Below are 22,130 nucleotides of genomic sequence, written 5' to 3'. Positions count from 1 at the left end.
AGCCCGTTGCTATCGCAGAGTACATACACTCTATCAAACACATACACATGCAGGATCATGTGGACATTCACAGAATAACACGTGAGCATGAGCCAGCAGATTGAGGCAAGGAAGACATGTAGAATGTAAACATGCACATGCATAACACGTAAATGGTACGCGCACGCTAGGCAATGGCGGTGCCGCGCAAATTTGGATCTCTGACCTAAAGAGGAATGTTGAAATCCAGCCAAAATTCAGACAACTGCATCTTCCCGAAACCAGATTTTAAAAAATGGACTATCCATAACAAGGATTGACCTGTGGCCAAGTTAGTTTCAGCACTGCGTTTGTTCTTTCTTTACTTTCTTCCTTCTTCTTGTCCAATGCTGAAGACATTCTTTGTAGCGCTGCTTATTCTTGGATTTTGTTTTTGCTGCTTTGAAAACAGCAAAGTGTGTGTGTGTGTGTGTGTGTGTGCCAGAAACATACTGCTAATAAAATGTAGTAGACGGGGACATGTGTACTGGTATAGCGGATGGATAAATGTTACTAGCAAATAGCAATGCACTTTTATCAATTTCAGAATCCAGTGTAAAAAAATAATTCTGCTTCAAGTTAAACCCTAAAGGGAAGTGCCTCACTCTCAAGACCTTGTCTTTTTGTGAAAGCTGTGTGAAAATGTGAAATTTCCTCACGTTATATGAGTCAGAATACAAAATCAAAGTTGAGATAATTTAATCAATTTTAATAGATATATTTTCTGTAGTGTAAATTTTGGTGAAATATCTATTTTAATAGTTGTGATAGCAAACATCATAAGCCGCTTTACGGCATCAATAATTGCAGGTTATAATATACAGTGTACGTATAGTTAATATTTATATTGCTTTTATCAATATTAATATTTAGTTGTCAAAATAAACTTCATGCAGGCCATTATAAACGATAATTCAAGTTCTTAAATGCCTGTCTATTTTGGGGATATAATATCATTCCTTTTCAGAAAAAAACTAAAAGACTATTAATTTCAGTTCTAAAATATAAATGATACTTTACTTTGTGCAAAATTAATGTAACCTGGGCATTTTGGGCATTTTGTCAAGAAGCAAGTGAAAATAATTATTTTAGTCCGTAAGATCTATTCACTTACTTTCATTGACGAGTCCTTCAAAAGCAACCGCTGGTCAAAATGCCGAAGTCAGCTGGGATCGGCTCCAGAAGACCCGTGACCCACAAGCCGCAGAAGGCGGCTTCGGACGAGACGATTGAGGCCGTCTTGTCTGCAAGATGATGGATTGATATCAATGGTAATTATTTGCTTTTGATTCTATTCTAGCTTTTAAAAGTGTTTTCTTGTGGTTTATTTGTCCTAAAGTTTTATATACTGTATTTATTGATCACATGAGCTGCTCTGTAAAGGAAGGAACACAAGCAATTTGCAGCTTTCTTTGTGTAGCAGATGCAGATGGGTTACATTTGCATGGGCAAGATTTTATGAGAAATTACTGTAACTAATGATATATCAACCCAAAAAGGGAAATTTGGTGCTATGTTCAAATACCCTGGCTTTTATCTTCTGGATATATTTCAGTAGACATATTCAAATTCCTTTTTTTCTGCAAATAGCCTTAATTTGAATCCAGCACATTAAGATATCATGGATTACAATTAAAGATAAAAAAAAAAGGCCATCTGCCCGCCATTTTTACTGGAAAAAGGATTCACACAAAATGTTAATTTAAGGACCTCACTAAAAATAATATTCATTGTTGCCACCAAAAAGAAATACTGAGGAATTAGGACGGAGGTGTTTCATGCGTAGGTGTAAAATAACAATGTTCATTGAAAGTAACATCTTGGAAGCATATGAATTAATTAAAAACACACAATGGCAAAAAGGCAGTTGACCACAACAGCCTGCAGTCAGAGCGTCTGTAAACTGATCCTCATAGTCTAAGCACATCCTCTGTGCCGGGGTCCCTTTTCTCCCAGGCACACAAACACACACACACACACACACACACACACACGCACACATTCCACTACAGGCTCTTCAAGGGGCAGGCACATAGTGTGCTGGAAGCTTGGAACTGTTCTTCAGAGTGAGCTTCTCTCTCTCTCTCACTCTCACCAGCCATTCAGTCAGCGAGGCACAGGAGGGAAGGGGAGGCAGAAAGACCAGGGGAGGTCTGACGACACCGTCCCAGCTTGCACATTTTAAAAGCACAGATTGATGAAACAAACGCACACTTCTGCATCTGACTTCTGGAGTAACATCAGGATTCACAAGTTATCACCGCAAGAAATGTGTGCAGCTCTTCAAACCAGGACAAAAAACCTCAAAGGAGCTTTTGGAAACACAAAGTGTCATGAGTAGCTTTCAGTGCTTGCAGTCAAATGTGAGAATGGATGGCAGCAGTTTGGTGTATCTTCACCGTTGTTTGATTCAGCCTTAAAGGGGACCATCCAGCCAGACTGAGAAGGAGCAGCTGAAAACTCAAGAACTTGGCTCACCAGCAACTTTTGCCCCAGACTGATACAATGCTGCGGTACGAAACTGGCCATCGCTGGCTCTCTCTGGCAGCACTTCTGGTGATCGCGAGCTGCGGAGGAGGAGAGCAAAGGATCAGCAGCAGCAGCACAGGTGGAGGCGGCAGCAGCAGCAGCAGCAGTAGCAGCAATTACAGCAACAGACGGTTTCATAAGATCCAGCATGGTCAGTGCACCTACACATTCATCCTCCCTGAGGGAGATGGAGCCAGGGGGGGCCCCTGCAGGGAGGCCAGAGCTGGCAGCGCCCAGCACAATGGCAACACTCTCCAGAAAGACGCTCCGTCCGCTGATCCTGAATATCCCAGCCAGAAGATTCAGCAGCTCGAGCAGATAATGGACAATTATACCCAGTGGCTACAGAAGGTAAGGGGTGATGATGGGCACTGTCAGCGCAAGGAGAAAATAGTAGTCCCTGTGTTTTTTTATTATAATTAGCTTGTTTTTTGAATAAATCTAGAAGAGCTCCGCATGAGACTGGATGAGTGTCTTTTAAAGTGGACATGTTTGTCTACTGGGCATCAAGATATGAAGTTGTCCGTAGGGTGTGTGTGTGTGTGTGTGTGTGTGTGTGTGTGTGTGTGTGTGTGTGTGTGTGTGTGTGTGTGTGTGTGTGTGTGGCCTCCAATGAGTCTGTCTGCAGTGTGAAAAGAGGACTTCATTTGGGTTTCGCATTGTGCCTCTGTGACTAAAGCCAGGCCGTTTGCTCTCGTCTGGCAGCCGATACCTTTGAGTGCGGGTGAGTGAGTTGATGTGCTCAAGCAGTTTCAGACTGCAACCCATGGACAAGAAAAAGAAAGCATGCATAAAGAAAATGGGGTGACTGGAAGGATTGATGTCCCTTCAATTGAGAGGACGTAATTTGTGGTTAATATCATGTGACAGCTGTTTCTATCAACAAGGCTTAAAAATACCAAAATGTGCAAATCATAATGTATAAAATTGGAGAATTGTCAACCGACATGCATCACAGTCTGCTATGCTCTTGTGCAATTGTGAACATTGCCTGACATGAAACTTTTGTCCCAGATGTCAGACAGCTGTCTGATTATGACCCCCCCCCCCATAGAAGCCTTGGACTGCTGGACCGCTGTCTGTCACTCTGTGCCCGTCTCATCTGTGTTTTCCTGCGTATACTTTCCTCTGGGTAAATTCCACAGATGTCCAGTTTGAGTTGTGCAGAGTGTCGGTCATAGAGAGAAGGTGTTATTCAGCCCCGGCTCTCGGGTGGGCTGTCTTTTTCTTTTTTTTCCTTTTTTTTTTAATGACAGGAAGTCAACGAGAGCCCCCAGAGATGCTAAGAGGAGGGACTGACAGAAAATAATTCCCTTTTTTATTTATTAAAGTCAAGGATTAGTGAGTATAATTTTCTTTTCTTAAACAAGACTCACATTACAACAACCTGTTTGACTTTTGAAGATAAATAACCACATTTTTTGTTTAGATCGAGCTGATGTTATAAAAATGTCATACTTGCTCATAAGCGATCAAATTACAGATTAATTACGGCGCCACAGAAGTGGTTGCTAATATGGTTCTTCTATAATGTTAATGATCTGCTAAATGTGTCACTCGGGTTGTGATGTGGTTGGAAGGAACTCTGCTTTTCTTAGCTTTTAGAGTTTGCGAGATCAATGAGCAAAAAAATAAAATCAACAAAGTTCCAACTTCAGCCTGAGCAGCTCTTCGGTACCTCAGCCTTCCACAATACTGCTGCTCAGAAATACGATCAACAGGTCAGAGGCTCATTTTGTCCCTGATGTCTTGATGGATTAAACCGGAACTGAAATATACCTTGAGTATATTCATTAGCATGCAGTCCTCCCTAAAGCGTCTGGGCTCCTCTTCTGTGTGCCGGCTTTTCATTTACTCTCAGCAAGTAAACTCCTCCTCAGATCGGAGGAAAGCGTCATTTCTCATCAATTAACCAGGAGTTGGTACCCGTTTTATTATGGTGAGGTGTTGATTGAGTTGGCAATCGGGGAGGTGTCGTATTGGGGCCTCCTAAACCCTAATCGCTTGCTAAACCACAGAGCCAGAACAAACACATATTATATATAGCGTAAAAGTAAAGGATTTTGAGCTTACAGAATAGAATCTGTGAAATATCATCTTATCAATGGGCTATATATCACTGCCTTTATCTTCCTTTGCTGGATACGGTGCATGTCGAGGTTTAAGATCCCTTCCACCGAGCTGCGTGTCATGGAAATAAGAAAAACAAGCTGAAGACATACACTGCCAAGCCTTCAGATTGTTTTCCCACCGCAGAGAGCTTGACACAACACAACAGTGAACTTAAAAAACAAACCACCTTTTAATTGATGAGCTTCTTCCCAACTTCTCCTCTGGAGTCAAACTCGAGTCAAATCCCAAAAGCGATCCATGCGTCGACAAAGGCCAGGGGTGAAGCAATAGCACCGTATAGCTCTGTTAAGTGGGCTTCATCCGTGTGGATAGCACAAGTGATGCAAATGAACACACAACAGAACCGGAGTCACTTTCTCCTCAGACCTGAAGAAGGGGAAGAGAAGTGTCTGCCATTGCAGCTGAAACCACTTCATGCCCGGCTGGAAAGAAATATTAGACCGAAGAGCACAAGTAACAAGTAAAAGATTTAAAAAAGAGAGGGACTGAACTGGGCATTTAAGAGGGCACCCTTAAACACACAACGGTAATGTCGCCTAATTATATAGCAAAGGGGGGGAACATAAGGATGCAGTTAACATTTTTCAATTGACAGAAGATTAAGTGTCCGAGCCAGTCTATCTATCTTAATCACACCAGCGGTTTTAGTGCTTGTCTAAGCAAAAGCTCAGCCTGATGTTGCTCCAGCCAGCCCCGATGAAAGAGGCAGACAGAGGACACTGCTCCAGATAGCGGTCTCAGTCCAGCGTGGGGGGTAGACGGCAAGAGTGATGCAGCAAACAGCTGCCGGGAAAGCAGTTTTAGGTCTGAGATCTTTGCCTCCTCAACAGAGGAAGAGTATATGGAGCCCGATAACATTCCGAGCCAGTCAAAGGTGGCCTGTGTTTGTCCAGGGATTAGTTCTCGGGCCTGACAGCGAGGAAAGGACGAGCTTGACTCTGATCTAAGAGAAGCAATGCAACAGAAAACGAGCTGCTTAACACAAACTGGTAAAGGTCAACCTTTAAAGCGTAGTACATTTCATGAGGGAGCATTGCAAAATCACCTGATTTTGTTAAAGGGGTTACAATTTTTATCAATACAAGAGATAAACAACGTGGCATGGTGGCGTAGTGGTTAGCGCCGTCTCCTCACAGCAGGAAGGTACTGGGTTCAAATCCTTATCTGTGTTTGTATGTTCTTCCTGTGTCCACGTGGGTTTTCTCCGGGTTCTCCGGTCTCCCCCGCAATGCGCTGGCAAAGCATCCAAGGTGTACCCCGCCTCTCACCCATAGCAAGCTGGGACAGGCTCCAGCAACTCCAGTGGTCCGCAAAGCGGCAAGAAGCTGGATGGATGGTTGAGTTAAATACAATGATTGGTACCACTCTCAAAACTGTGTTAAATATGGAAGTGGAGTCAGCATGAAGGAACAATTACCTCGTTGACATCATCACCATGGGTTTTTTGGGACACATGTTGAGGCTCTTTTTACTGCAACAACAGTAGTTTCATAATGTGGGAGCAATAATATTCCATTTAATAATATTCCAAAGCTTTCCAGATTTATTATAATTGTATACATTTATTCTATCCATTATTTCATCCATTATCTTTAGGACTTGAAACAAAATTCACAAACAGAGGAAAACATCTCCGATAGAGAACAGCCCATGTGTCTTTCAGCCTGTACCACGAGGACACCACGACATGTCCTCGCTTTTTCAGTAGAGCATCGATCTGACGCTGCCTTTGCCTGTAGAACAGCACTGAGCATTGTCCGGTTGTGTATGTAATGACAGGTGAAGACCCAGATCTTTGTCAGACCTGGGGTTTTTTTTACATTTTATAAAGGTTGGAGCTCAAACTTGGCATGTTTCTGCTACTGGGGAGAACATCACACTGCCTTTCATCCATGTTTTGTGAGTAGCAGTTACAAATAGACTGATTTCTTTATTAGGTAGTGACTATTTGAATATTTGATATTACCTAATAATATGTCCATCATCAAGATGTAGAAACAGACATACGTCAGACTGATATCATAAAACAAACATCAGTTCAGTAATAGCACGAGTGTAGCTGCTTGACTGTAGCTTAATTCATACAGTTATTTGCGACACATAATTAATCAGAATACACCAACAGCGTAACTGCTTGGTGGGGCAGAAATTACTTGCTCAATAGCCTTACACTCTTCCTACTGGAATCATCTTCTAATAATCGGTACAACTAATCTTTTACCGCTGCAAGCAGAAAGACATTCTGAAACAAAAAGATAATAAAAGCATTTTTTATCAACTTCTGTGACATACAATGTATAATTTAGCCATAAACTAGCAAACAAAATGAAAAGGCGCATTTGAAGAATTTTATTTTTTAAAACAATTTCAATTTAAGGGCACTAAATGTTACTGTCCTGCTATTGGTAATATACATGCTCATTCCATTACACAGACTGCTGTTGTATTTATTGAGGCGTGTCCCAAGAATATTCTTCTCTAGTATTTCAAGGACAATATAGAATTTCAGTTCCGCTGGCCGGGTTCTGTTCCTGCTCCTGGAAGTACTTTCCTGGTGGACACAGTGGCTGAGAGCAGACAAAGCCAAACTAAGCAGTTGGACAAAAGGAGGGAGAATCTATCGTGTCTTATCCCTGTGAAGTGTCCATCTTTCTGCTTCTTGCTGAGCATGCATGGCTGTGCTGAGTAAACAGTGGTTTAAAAAGCATTCCATCCTGCTTGTGAGGAGCAGCTTGTTTCCTTTACATGTTAGGAGTTCATGTGAGAGAGAGTGAATATGTTTTTCTGCTCAAACTTATCCGGGGGCCACACAGCATGCCTGGGGACGCACGGAGAAGTCCATCTATTTTAGGGATGGCTGCCTCTGAGTTTATTTTTCACTGATATGGTGGGCCAAAACTAACAATTCTACGATGCAGAAGAGCAAGGAAATGCTCAGTGAAATTAAAAGCTCATCCTCTCTGTCCATGAAACTTTTAAAAAGGGAATCAAAGAAATGGCTAAAAGGGCACAGCAGCTTCCATCATGGCTGTCTTTGTTGTACGCAAGTTTTACCACGATTGCAAAGGATATCATGGGAATATGAGCTCGACATTATTCATGTTCCTGTACATCAGTAAAAGGGGTGTTTGGTGGTTTTGTCATGCTCAATATGGCAGCCACTTTGTTTTGTGTTCTCCAGAAATCATCTGTTCAGCTGGTGGCCTCAAATACGCTGGAAGCTTTGATACAGGACAGAAGCATTTTTCTCCACATTCTCTCAAGGCTCAACAAAGTATTGTTTAATGGTAATTTGACTGTGTATCATGAACCCGTCTGGTTTACCTTGCCACGGCTCTAATGCATGGATGCGGTTTGTTTTTCATCAGTCATTTGAGTAAATCACTCTCTGGGGAATTCTTTAGGAAAGATTTGTTTTGATTTAATTATGAGGGTATGCATATGGCGAAATGCGATTTATGATATATCCCTTCTCAAAACACTGTAACTGTAGGTGTAGCTTGGCACCCACTGACGCATTTAAAGACTGAGGTGTAAGCTCCCTCTGATAGGTTTGCGTTTCCATTTGCCCTCAAGTAATGTTCTTTTCCAGTACTGGCACTAATTTTTCTTCATTTGTTTGCTGGAGGCTGTGAGTGCTCTGCAGCTTGTCATGCAGCGTGGAATTTGATATTCAAGGCAGAAAAACAAGTTATAAACATGCAAATTACATGTAATTTATAATCAACAAAGAGCAACTTTAGCATTACTCTGTCTCTAAATGTTGTTGAATGAGGCCAGTATTCTCTTTATCTTTTGTCTTCACAAATACAGTGGGGAGCATCTGAATCTTTAATGGCTAAATGCTCCATTATTTAGACCAGGTACTTGCTAACTTAGTCTGTCCACTTTTGCTGAGGTGCATGTTGCAATCTATTTATTTAATAATAACGTTATTGCTACAGTGATTAAAACATCACAGATATGAGCAGTGATGTTTAAACAGAGGGATGCAAGACTGTGAAACCAAAAGAATTAGCTGAAAGATTCTAAAATATGCTCTTTGACTCTTGGATTTGTCTTAAATATAAAAAATCAAACAAAGAAATCAAACAAAATAATTAGTGAGTCATATTTTATGACACTATATATGGTCAATACACAATATAATAATATATATATATATGTGTTTGTTTTTTTTGTGGCATGTTTGCATAGACGGTAGCGCTGTTGCCTCAGCAAAAAGGTTCCTGGTTTGATTCCCGTTTGTGTGTTCTCCGCACAACAATGTCGGTCATCCACAGAGATTTCTGTCTATCACTTAAACTGATGGTGCAACAGGTTTTTCTGTTCCTTGTTAAAAATGTCTCCAGCTTTATTGTCCCCAAAGTACACTTAGAGTTATGGGTGGTAGACTCAATAATGAGATATGAACCAGTTAAATCTCCCCTTTGCTGTTTTGAGCCATCAAAGCAAAGCCCTCACTGGTGATCTTATTTTGTCATAGATGAGCACGTCCTGTTTCCAACAATGAAAATGCTTTCTGTCTTTCTTTCTTTCTTGTTTAAATCATTAAATATTTCAGTTCTTCCTAACAACTCAAAAATATATCTGGTGTTTTTTGTTTGTGTTTTTTTACTTACACACATGTTCACTTTAGTGGACATTGCAGCCACATTTCATATAAATACTGTAGATTGATGGCAGCCACGTGTTGTGAACGTGAGTGGTCTGCAAGTGCGTTACTAAGGTCTGGAAGAGATATTTAGGTATTTTATTCCACTGTGGTATATAAAGCTGTTCTTTTACAATGGTTGAAACACGAGATCTCCTTCAAGAGAATAGGCATAGATAATATTTTTTTGGGCAGGCAAGTGGAAGTCATTATTATTGCAAGTAAGTTATTTTCAGAGGACTTGCCAAAACCACAAAGTTTCACGGCTGTATCTCTGCCACTGCTAAGGTTGAGTGATTATGAGCCAAAATGAGATAGTAATAGCTTAGATCAAAACCTTTAGACATTGTAGTCCATCTGAGCGCGCAGTTAGTGGGCAAGAAACGTGGTGTTATTGCAGCCTGCAGCAAATCACAACTGTGTTTGAACTTATTTCAGTCTCAGCGCAGGCTGTTATCGCTGTTTATTTTTGTTTTATAATGACTCTTGATAAACCGAGTCGATGATAATATTACTGCTGATATCTGCTGCTATTTGCTTTTCCCTCCAGACTACAGGTTCAGCTAGGTTGTGCCCTGTAAATCAAGTTCTGATGAAGGTTAAGGGAACTGAACAGTTTTGAAAAGAGAAAAAAATAATCTGTGTTGATTGGACCTTGCATGACATCTACACAGTGACTTTACAATAACCTTTCAGGTATTGCTTTTTTTTTTTATAGCACTGAAGCAAATGTGCCTGTCTTGCATTGTTGGTTATGGCAGGGTGCAAGAGCATGAGCAATCATAAAACACTACAAGCAGAAATACTGTCACTACATGCCTCCTGTTAGGTTCATCCCATTTTGAAATTCAGTTGTTTAATCCCCTTTTATCTGGAAATTGTTCATCCGAAATGTGATTAAATCTGCCAAAGGGTGGGGGGTTGGGAGGAAATCCTGACGCTTCCCCACATGCTGCCTCGGAGGCTTTCTCTCCTCGCATCAACGCTCGCTTGACAGATGTTGCATTTCGAGAGGTTGCCTTCGTCACTCAGCATGAGGGAGTCTTCCAGAGGGCACAACTGTTTTCACCTTTACTGGAGTTCAGTCCCGTTGAATGAGTGTTGCTATGGTTTTAATATTTTAAAAAAAATGAAAATGAAAAAAACCTAAAAGAATCAAACCTCGATGGTTAAAAGAGATGCTTGAGTCTGAAAAGAAACTTATGACAGTGGGTGAAGGTTAAAACTGAAAGAAAGTAATGTGGGCAGAGCGCAAGATACTAACTAGGCAGTTTAACTCCATAGTTTGGATTTTAATATGTTGATCTTGTGTTTTTATTCTTCTGGTTGGAATACAGCAATTACTCTTAGAATAGGTGTGATTTATAAAAAATGTGTATCATCTATGGACTGTGATCTATAATATTCCTTCATTCTTTATAACAACAATTTGAAGCTGATGTCTGAAGTCTGTACAAGCAGTGTATTACAACAGCTTGAGCTGGACAAGCGGGACACGATGAAGCCAGGCTTTGTCCTGAGATACTGTTGAGTGTAGCTAAAACTATTGTCAGCCTAATCTACACCAACTTGTTACCGGTAAGAGATCTCACTCTTGTGGACAGCAATCGGTGGAGTAGTGTGGCGGCACTTTGTGCACAACTTTCAGCTAAACTCAGACAGCATAAAAGCAAAACGGAGGAAAGCTCCGCTACTGTATGTGACGCTGAACTAATCAGCTGTCATTCTCATTAGCCACAGTCTTCCAGCTCTCTCCACGTGTATCTGTTGAATACATTTGGGTTTGAGGGAAAATGCTCCGGTTTGAGGTCTTATGACAAACTCAGGCAGGACAAAACAGGATCCTGGCCAAGCCTCCTCGATGGTCTGGAACGATGCAGAAGGACGGAATGATGAGAGCTGTTCTGTTTTCTGTGTGTGATTTGCACAATTGAGAATGCCACATCGATGATGTGTTCGAATCGGTGGGCGTGGTGGCCAACAACGCACCCACCCACACACACACATATATACACATTTAGATATATGCAGAAACCCACCCATCAAACCTGCTTACCTCATCCAGAGCTGTGTTTGCCTTGTCTGGAGCCAGAGTTAGGCTTGCAATTGGCACTGCAACTACAGATCTATTCCCCACAGTCTGAAAAGATCCCAAACCAAACATAGCACCGTACACGTCCTGCTAAAAAGTGATCGGTCTACACTTGTTTCGCATCATCATTTGAGGTTGTAGCACATTTAATGGCACCCCAGTCTGAGATGTCAGAGGAGGATAACGGATTGAAAGCCCATCATGTCTGGTGCATTGCTTTAATAAAGAAATGGCTTTTTCCTTCCTCATAAAAATTCTGATACATAAAGTCAGGACAACATCTGTTGCATTGTATTTTAAAAACTGTATTTGGATCATTATCCAATGAGTAAAATGGCATTTGTATACACTGGCGCTATTTTTGCAAAACTTAGAGCCTTGATTTGCAGGATTTGTCGATTTCTGAATTTTGCAGCCTAAAGCAAGTATAGCTTGCTTGATCTTGATCCCGCCCACTGTGGTTTGATTGGTTTAGCTAAAATTTGGGCAGGGTTACCAGTATGAAAATATTGACTTATTTTATAATGTAGGATTAGGATGTAGCTAACAAGCTACATAGTGTAGCTCAACTCAACTCAATTTAAATTGAATTTACAATTAATTGATTGATGGGCTTCTGGTCTGATTTTCACTTAATTTACTAAGACAACGCATCTGATTCATATACTCTTCACAAATGTAGAAGCGTATCACTGCAGCCAAGGAACCCTCTCACAAATCTGTCATTGATCCAACAATGGATGTTCTTTTTGGTCTGAGTTTACAACCAAAACACAAAATGCTGGCAAATGGTTCTTGCCATTTATTTAAATTGCCATGCTCGCAGTGTTTGCAGACTGAGAGGTTAAATCTCCAGGGGGGCCTGTGTGTCTGTGTGTACTTTTGAAGGTGTGCAGTATAATTGACTTTGTGTCATGCTAAATCAATGTTTAATATCTGTGTGACATTTTTTGAGCATTTAAGAAGGATGAGAAGACATTCAGCTTAACTGACCATCTGCAAAGGATCAAATGATCCGCCGCCTTATGCGTCACTGTGAGCTCTACACTAAATCTGGATGGCGTATAGGAACACGCCATGGATGACTCTAATCTATAAGGCTCTGCTTAACTTGGCTCACCCTTACCTTTGCACTGTAAAATAACTGAAAGAATCTATACTCTATGTTCCAATGATTCTATTTGCCTCCTTGTTCCCCGTGTCGGGACAGAAATGTGGAAAACACCCTTCAGTTTTGCAGCTCCGTCTGCTTGGAATGCCTTCCAGTCTGAACAGAAGTTGACAAAGCTCATCACTCTCGGGGCGCTGGGCGCAGTTTGACTCTTGGAAAGTTGCCTCTGTTTCGGAACTTGTTTTAAGTAATGTTTTCCCTTTGTTGTTTTAACCTGCTTTCTAACTTTCTGTTGTGTTTAGCTTATGTTGATAGATGGCCTTGTATTTTATTATTTATCTCTTTTTAATTAACTGTGATGTGTGCTGCCGACCTCTTGACCAGGTCTCCCTTGGAAAAGAGATCTGGATCTCAATGGGTTTTTATCTGGTTAGATAAAGGTTAAATGGAAAAATAAGAGACATAATCACACACACATATTTTGCACTACCAAAATTAGGCCTAAAGTGTAAAGACACATAAAACAATTGGCACACACTTCCTATTCTTACTTTCACTTTCTATGTTCTGAGGCACATGGGGATCCAGGCTGAGACGGATAGACTTGTGATTGGCTGAGATTTGATGCTCTTCTTGCGGATGGTTGACGTTGAGGGAGTCTGTGGGAATTCTTGCGTTCTGTATGATGGCACTTTGTTTTGTTTTGTCCTCGTTCGGTTGAGCTGGTTTTGATCTTTTGATCCAGCGTCCGCTCTTGACTGTGTTTATACACACATCTTCTACACTTCATTTTAGGAAGTGGCGAAATAAACAGGAACTTGGGCACATGAGAAGCCTGGGTTTTCCGAAACCTTCTCTTCTGTTCGGCTTAGCATCTCTTAGCCTTGGAGAAATATAGACTTACTAATTTTGTTTTTATCCATGTTTGTGTCAGCTAATTCTAGATGCATGACTCACTTATTTTTTTTTTCTTCCAAAAACAAAAACATACAACAGTGCTGCACAGATACACATGCAATTAGCGTTTGAATCCATCGAACTGAAAGTTGAGCAGCAATGAATGTTTCCAGTGTTACAGAAAGGCAAATGATGCGCTGGTGGCCATGAGCTGCACATTATCATGAACACCAACAGCCATTACTCTCCATTCAAACAGCCATGGTGAACCGCAGGTCAGACTACTGCACCCGGCCTTCCTGCTCATCTCTGTTGTTTAGATTGAACATCAGTTTAACATGTCTTAGGGGAATCACACGCACTCCATACTGCCTTGATGTATCACCACACTTATACAGGCCTCATGCAGCCGGTGATGGGATAACACAGCTCGCACTAGCAAAAGCAACAGCAGGATGAGAGAAAACGACTCATAAGTCACTTTATCTGGACAGAAGGCGATAGAGTTAATCCATCTTTGGTGATAGAAGCAAAGCAAAGCAGATGTTGTAAAAAAAAAAAAAAAAAGAATGGGGGGTGAAAAACACAAGGAGACGGCGAGATATAAAGAGCGGTAGAGAGGAAAAAGTGACAAAGGTTTTAAAGCTGCGTGGTGATTGTAACCATGGACGACCACAGCAGGGGTTTATAAACTCTGCAGGCCTTGCCTAATGGGATGTTAGGATGAAAGGTAAACACCCATTTGACACAGAAGGAAACAGCCACTGTCATTAAACGCCCATTCCTTTTGATTAGAAGAGACACCCAGCCGGATAGATAGTAGTGATGGCACACACTCACGAAGATTGGAACCATTTTTTTCCACAAAAAGATTTGCCCAGCTAGGAGCATTAACCTGCAACAGTGTGTAGTCGTGTTTCAGTCCTGGCAGAGCTAAAAACAACACACATCCTTTGCATGAGACTCTCCTGCGGCGCTGTTCACAGCTTAAGCTGCAATGCCAACCGAAATATTTGCATGCATGGGATTTGCAGTATTCCTGTGTGCTGCAGAAAAAGAAAGCCCAGTATTGGGGAAGGGGGGGGGGCATTCTTGCCTGGATGTGTCCCAGAGGAACGATTCTCATTTTTGGACAATTTACGTCACAATATTAAAAAACTGTCCCTCTGTCGGCACTCAGCGTTTAAGGCATCTGGATGAATGAGCAGGTCTGAGTTTGTTTGGTTGTTTGGTTTCCGCTTCACATTCCCATGTCTTGGGTGAACACAGTACTTCCTCTCCCATGCGCCCAGATAAGCTTAATTAATCGCCGCAATTCTTGGGCCAGTGTTGACATTCAAGGCCAGGAGTTCAACTGAAATATATTTGACAATATACATCCAGGTATACGTTGTACTGCACTGTTTTTTTATTTAGATTAAAAGAAAGCAGAAAATATCTGTTTGAGGCACGAGTCAAAAATGCAATGAATATGCATCGTTCCTGCTGCTTCATTAAATTCCAGTGAAATCAGTGAAACTGCAGCTCACAATAATATAAATTGCTACAAGAACCGATGTTTGACATGTCAGCTGTTTTATTTTCGACTGTAATTTTCCCAGTGTCATTAATAGTGTACAGTTGGAATGCCTAAAATTGCCTTTTCATAAATCATCACAATCACTTGCCTCATACTTAATGATGATTGCTGTAGTTTCTTGACTCATTTTGACAGATGCATGGTGAGCGTGTGTGAAATAAGAATGAGAGGAATTATTGACTGACTTATCACTCTGTCAACATCCACATGTCCATTCCAGAATTAAAAAAATTCTGGAATGGATTTTTGATCATTAAAACAAGCTTGTGTCCACACCTCCACACTAATATTAACAGAAGGAGAGCAAACATTTCATCATCCAAGAGGCTTCTTCAGTCTAAATGACTGGTAGAGGATCCAGATGCTTTTACTCCTGTTGGAGCAGAAAACAGACAAAGAACCGAGACCACCAAGGCAATGAGTCTCCACAGGAGTCATTCGCCTCATGTCGGTGAAGGTGAAGGGTCGTTGTCTCCATTTAGAACCGAAGAAGCCTCTTGGATCGGAGGTGAAACATCTTCAACCAACTGTGAACAAGTTCAGTTGATTCTTCGTTTTTGCTCTTCGTGATTTACTTCGACCTGCATGACTTAGGATCTTCTACACACAGACATGCAGAGGACATTGTGCGTGACGGTGCATTCCTTCATGACTGATTTTTGATGAGTGAATTGAATGCATATTTTACGAGATTTTTGTATCATCAATTAGATATAAGTAAATGGGTTTTTGGTATCCTTATTTTATTTTATTTTCATCCAGTTCTGTATCCGGATCACTCTCAAAATCTAAAAGTTAGACCATGATTCATCTTCGGATTTGTTTTTATCAAAATCAAACTAACAGACAGACAAACGCCGTCAAAAACGTAACCTCCTTGGCGGAGGTAAAATGTAGTGTCACATTAGTTTCTCAGTGTATCAGTTGTTGCAGAAGAAAACGTTAAATATAGATCAGAAGTGAGTGATGATAATACCATGTTGATTAGTGAAACTCAAACCAGAATCTCATCTCAGGACTTTCTTGCGTTGTTGGATGTTTCTTCATTCAAAGATGTGGTGAAACCAGATGGTGTTTCATGATCATGATTCAGTGCAACGTTCAGATTTTCTCTGAACGTTTGACTTTGATATTGTTGTGAAGTCTATTGTTATGAGCTGAAGTGCATGAGTCATTTAAAAATGAACTCATTGACAATAAGCATCAACTTTTCCTCTTCTGTCGAAACAATTTGTGCTTTCAGGAATTTTCCCGAAAGGTGAATAATGACCTATATGGGTTGCTTTAAATGTGCTAAGCAAAGCAACCAACCTTGAAAATGCAAAGTAGAATCTGCTCACATTATTTTATTGTCTGATGTGTTGGGGGAAAAAACCACTTACAAAGAGTGAAGTACGTAAATAATGTGCTTCCTCTGCCAAAGGAGTTTGCAAAAGTTAGCAAAATGTGCCCAGTATTTAAACAGAGGACCGGCCGGTTTGTTTTCAGGCTGTCTAAACATGGCTCATTGTGTTCTTGGAAATGCACAACCAAAACACAGATGAAATCCAAGTAATAACATCTTGACAAAAAAGATGAAAATGCGAGGAATAGAGCGTTCGAGCGATTGTGTTCTGGGTGAGAGTTGATATGGGAGGCTTTGAAAATTGCTATATTATATGTTTTAGTAATGATTAGCTGCATGAGGTGGGTCCCGCTGATGTCTACAGATGCTACATGATGCAGTAGTTGAACCTAGATATGGCACTGGACGTTTTAATCCTGGTATAATTACAGACTGTTCAGGCTTTCACTGTTTGGCTGCTTAGTTTGCACAATTTTCCCATCTCGCAAAGTGTTTGATGTTATTTTGCCAATCATACAGTCGGGATAAAATACGCACATTTTCTAACACATAATGTACGCTTTGCCTTTGATGTAGCAATCATTGTAGATAGTAGCTAGTTAGCTGCATTCCAACCTTTAACATTTGTTAAACCGGGCGATAGACTGATTATCAAATGGGGCTTGTTTATCAAATGGTCAATTGATCAAACCCACATTTCAATGTCAAGCCAAATCGTGATTAGTTAACAAAGGTATGCTGGATATCTGTGTGTGGGTTTTTTTTTTTTTATGGTTTCATTAGCCCCCACCCTCGTTCCCTCCCTCTATTGACATTCTATGCAAGGGAGAAATAAAATGTGGCAGCAATTGAGTAAACGCTTGGATGTTGACTACTGGGGGTGAAGGTCAAAGAGGTCAGAGAAGAGAGCCGTTACTCAACTCCTCCTGACAGAGTTTAAGACGGAGAGCTTTAAAACAGTTTCAAGGTGAATTTAAAAGCAAACAAGTCGGCGAGTGAGTGAGGCTGCTTTCTACAATATGCGCCCATATCTGTTTTACAGAACGGAGGAGGCTGACAGGGCAGTGAGTCATGGCAACACCTCCCGAAGCTCTGCCAGAGTGAAACATACGCCCAGGTATAAAACAGCTTTGTCAAACTCGCCTGCCGCCGTCGGTGGGCGATAAGATGCTGCAAGGATGCTTGCTGGTCTGGTGGAGGTTTGTCAACGGCATGTTGAGCACCAGGAGGTGCTGATATTAGAGCTGGATGGAGGTGGATAAAAGCTCACATGCTTTGAAATGGATTAAGACCTGAGCGTAAGGGATGCGAACCGGTACCTAGACCAGTAACACCATCACCATCACCTCCCTGCACACACACACACACACGCACTCAGAGCCAGAGATAAGCAAAGATTTGAAAGAGCTTAAGCAGTAAGTGTTTTTATATAGTCCAGGCCCCGCGGTGTTCTGAATCTCTGTGTCTCTCAGCAACAACACGGCTGTTTAGAATAAGATTAAGACCCATTTTCAGAATCGCTAAATGGGAAATGTCAGAAAAGTGGTAAACATTAGCAGTAATCTGTAACAATGATAGTGGGGAGTAGCATCTTGGTGGATTATCTTGTTCTTGGCTCTCAAGTGACGGCGAGTTAACATCTTGGCCATGATAACACGCAGACTACATATGATGGAGATCTCACATGATGGATTGTGTGGCTTTTTGCCTGTGGTGCTTTCCATGAAAATGTGCACAGGTCACACAGTTAATTCAGTAATCTAAACAGCTGTCCCTCTGCCTGATGAACAGTCCCTGTGCTCCTTAAAGCCCGTATCCTGCTTTACGTCCCGCTGCTCGCCATGTTTGTTCTAGAGGGCCTAAAGCAGCCTTAGAAAATTAGCAGCCAAATGTGCATTAGAAACTAAATCTAAAAATCTAATCTAAAAGGAGCCGTTTGTACGTGCACATGTGCTGCGCTGTGGAAATACAGTAAGGTACTAATGGCAGTATCATTATTATGGCTGCCGATTGTCCTCATGAGCTCATGAAATCAGGCTGTGCCAAACACACTACATTAAAACCTTAATGCCTTGGTCTAAAGAAGCAATTAGGGGCCAAAAAAACCTTGTGTTTGTGGGTCTGTCCTTTAGCAAACGGTGATTTTCTGAAACTTGGAGAGATTTAATAGTTTCTGAAAGCAGCCGACTGTTACTGTACCCTAAATAATCCACTTACTAAAATAGAGATTTATTTTAACTTGCATTAAAGATGAATAACATCATTTCATTTTCGCTTTTTCTTTTCCAGTGTGAAATGTTCATAAATTCCTCAAATGAAACCTGTGAAAGACGCTGAATCCAGTCCTAAAACACGTAAATCTTCTGTTCAATAAACTTAGTACACCAGTTGGCATAAGAGTATCCCAAAGCGAGACGACCTTTTGTGTTCTTGCTATGCATGAAGAGGAAGAAACTCCAGTAACACTCGTAGTATCAGGAACAACTTTATTAATAGGCCAACGGGTTTCGGCATGCGGCCTTCATCAGTGTCAGATGACCCTGGAGGTCGGGCTGGAGTGTCTACCTCTTTAGCAATTTGCGCCCTCTCCACGCACCAGGGAAGTCGGTGAAGCATACGTGTTCTTGTTAGGCGCTCGAATTTATCTCGCCATCTCAATCCCGTTCCATATCGACACAGGTGTGTAATTCAGGAGAAGTAATAAAGAGTGTTTGCTTTCATTGCTGACTGTACTTACGATTGGCAGCTGCTGACTGGGATAGCACGACATCAAACTGCTGAGGTTAGAAACAATGTAAATAAAGCAGAGTCAGATTTTTACACAATTGGGTATGTGATAATCCAGCATCACTTTAGCCCCTTCCCTTTAAAAGTCCTTTCGAAAGTAAGCCACATCACCGAAGAGACAAACCATGAAAAGGTTTCAGCTTCCATCGGCCACCTGGCTTCTCCATACCGTTTCTCTCAAGGCGATTTACGCTGCGTAAAGTCAGTCGCTCTCCTCCAAAGGTGCGTCTTCTGATCTCATTGGATGAGTAGCCTGCAATGCAAAAATGATGTGCAAAACAGCGAGGTTCAAATCGATGGCTGAAAACCATTTCCAAACGCAGTCAAATCCATGGTTCATTATTAGGTGCTGCCATTTATCATTACTTGGTAATGGATTCCAGACTCGCCGTTTTGTTTCCAGTTACTCTGGAGGTTGTCTGGAGAAGTGACACCGTATGTAGTTCACAGTTAAGGGAAGCAGTTTTCTGCCTGAAATCAGCCTAAATACATTCTGTTATTTGACAAGAAAGTATATATATATTTTTTTTATCAAAGCAAATCTCGACCAATATATTTTAAAGATCAAGTGGAAGAGACTCGCCCCATTGGCCAGATTATATTAAATCAGATCAGTTTGTGTTCAGAGTAAAAGTAATCAGAGGCGGATTGAAATCCAATCAAGTCAGATTTAGTTGTAAAATTTAGCATGTCTCTAACTGTAAACAGATGAGCTCTGTTATATTTATTAACCTTATCAGACACAGTGTGATGTAAATATTGTACAAATGAGACACAAGGTGCATAACGTTGTAGGAATATTGCATGAAAAATGAAAAGCACAATAGAAAGATGGTCCATGTTGGTAATCCATAAGAGACAGTTTATCCATGTTGGTAATCCATAAGAGACAGTTTATCCATGTTGGTAATCCATAAGAGACAGTTTATCCATGTTGGTAATCCATAAGAGACAGTTTATCCATGTTGGTAATCCATGAGAGACAGTTTATCCATGTTGATAATCCATAGTCATTTTATCCAACACAAACCTCTATCTTTCTGTCTCTCGTTATTGTGTGTGTGTGTTTAGAGATCTCTACTGACAGGCTTCAGTGAATATCTGTTCAGGTCAGCCTCTTCCAAATCGAGTTAACCACTTAGAGTGTCTATGTTGGCTCAACCAATTCTTCCCTTGAGTTCCTCTCCAGTGATGGAAAAGAAAAAAGAGGCTTTGTTTGTGATTTCTTCAGACGTCCGTCAGAAAGCCATACCAGTGTTTGACCTAAGAAATGTTCAATGTTGAACAGTAACCATATCCTCCATCTTGATTAAGTTACACAATATGGCATCATTTAAAGATGCTTAAGCCGTATGGAGACAATATTTTTTTAAATATTTAAATGCACTTTATTAATCTCCAGTGGGATAATGCTCACAAATGGCATAATTATTACATATTAAAGCGTAGTATGTCCAAGTAACACCTCTGCTGTTGATTCTGTAGCGCTGCCGGTGCTCTTTAGTCGCTGCTCTAACTGACCTGTCGTTTGCTGCAGATTGAGAACTACATCAAAGAGAGCATGAAGACGGAGATGGCTCAGCTACAGCAGAGTGCCGTCCACAACCACACGGCAGCCATGTTGGAAATGGGCACCAACCTCCTGTCTCAGACTGCTGAACAAACACGCAAGCTGACTGACGTTGAGACACAGGTGAGATTGCACACACACACACACACTGATGCGCGCAAACATGCTAAAGGCAAATGAGTTCCATTCGGCTCCACCAATCCTGTGGTTCACCCCCAATATTCCACATTTAACGGCTCCCAAAAGGTCCCAGAAGACTGACCATAGACACTAGTGATGCTAAATATAAGCCTGTCCCTTCCTCTTTGGCCATGTGATTCGTTTCCGTGTCATGTTTACGCCGAGGAGGTGATGGAAAGTTGTGATCTTAGCGGCAGCTATTTTTTGCTAAAGCACCAAAAATAGATGTTTGCAAACCCAAGAATTGCTTATTTTAGTATTTAGATGTTTCCATGTGTTGAGTGAACACTTGACAAAATGAAAGCAGTCGATGGCTGTGTGTTCCTCAAATGTCAAGTGTGTTTTTATGTGTATTTATTATCTACTACACTTAGTAATAGTTTGTTTGTTTTTAGTCTTGCTATTGCACATGTGCATATTAATAGCTAGTATTACTCTCCGGCTATGATTGCATATCACAAGACATAATATCATCTGTGCCCTGCGATGAACTGGCGCCTCGTCCAGGGTGTGTCCCGCTTCTTACCCACTGGGATAGACTCCAGCATAACACACAACCTGTATCGCGTCTGAATAAGAAGAATGAATGAATATCATCTGCTATTTTTGTATTCTATTTCTCATGGTGTAAGGTTCTGAATCAGACATCCAGGCTTGAGATTCAGCTTCTGGAAAATTCCCTTTCCACCAACAAGCTGGAGAAAGAGTTGATGGTCCAGACCAACGAGATAAACAAGCTGCACGACAAGAACAGGTACGACTTTAAGCCAAGCAGAAACGCGCTTACGTACCCTCCATACTGGAAAGATGGATCGGAATAAAGACGATCCAAATCCAATCAAGCAACAGCTTTCACTCTGACTTCTTCGCTTCCTTGCTACCCAGCTGCTACTGACCGTTTTCCAAAGCAGTATGCGGTCGTATATACAAAAGCATTATATAGGAAGCTCCTATTGTTGTCTGATGTTAAGTTAAAAGGTCTCAGATGTATGAGATTATGTTTTCCACTTTGGACCACTGTGCAAATCTGTTGCGTAATCAGGCAATCAAAATGTGGCTTTTGGATAGATTTAGTCTCAAATCTTGTTTTGTACAGTGACTGGTCCCGCGGGACGCTTACTTGATGTAGTGTTTTAGAGCATTTGGTCTGCGTCTCTCATTACAATATCCATACCAAATCTGGACAATCACTGGGAAAGAAACAAACACCATTTTAATGGATGGACTTTGACTTT

The 22,130-nt window shown here is 41.1% G+C and overlaps 1 protein-coding gene across 1 annotated transcript in view; it reads left to right on the top strand.

The window, feature by feature from the left end:
- Nucleotides 1-2,523: 2,523 nt before the first annotated feature.
- The window catches only part of angpt1 (angiopoietin 1), a 49,338-nt gene continuing 29,731 nt past the window's right edge, over nucleotides 2,524-22,130 (top strand). The window contains exons 1-3 of the mRNA XM_068747109.1: nucleotides 2,524-2,898; nucleotides 20,683-20,838; nucleotides 21,528-21,649. Coding sequence (XP_068603210.1) covers nucleotides 2,524-2,898; nucleotides 20,683-20,838; nucleotides 21,528-21,649 — 653 coding nt within the window. The remainder of the gene's footprint in view (nucleotides 2,899-20,682; nucleotides 20,839-21,527; nucleotides 21,650-22,130) is intronic.

Source organism: Brachionichthys hirsutus, chromosome 13 (assembly GCF_040956055.1).
Source record: "Brachionichthys hirsutus isolate HB-005 chromosome 13, CSIRO-AGI_Bhir_v1, whole genome shotgun sequence".
Classification (NCBI taxonomy): Eukaryota; Metazoa; Chordata; class Actinopteri; order Lophiiformes; family Brachionichthyidae; genus Brachionichthys; species Brachionichthys hirsutus.
The sequence above is the reverse complement of the archived record's forward strand: the minus strand, read 5'-3'. Positions and strand labels throughout refer to the sequence as shown.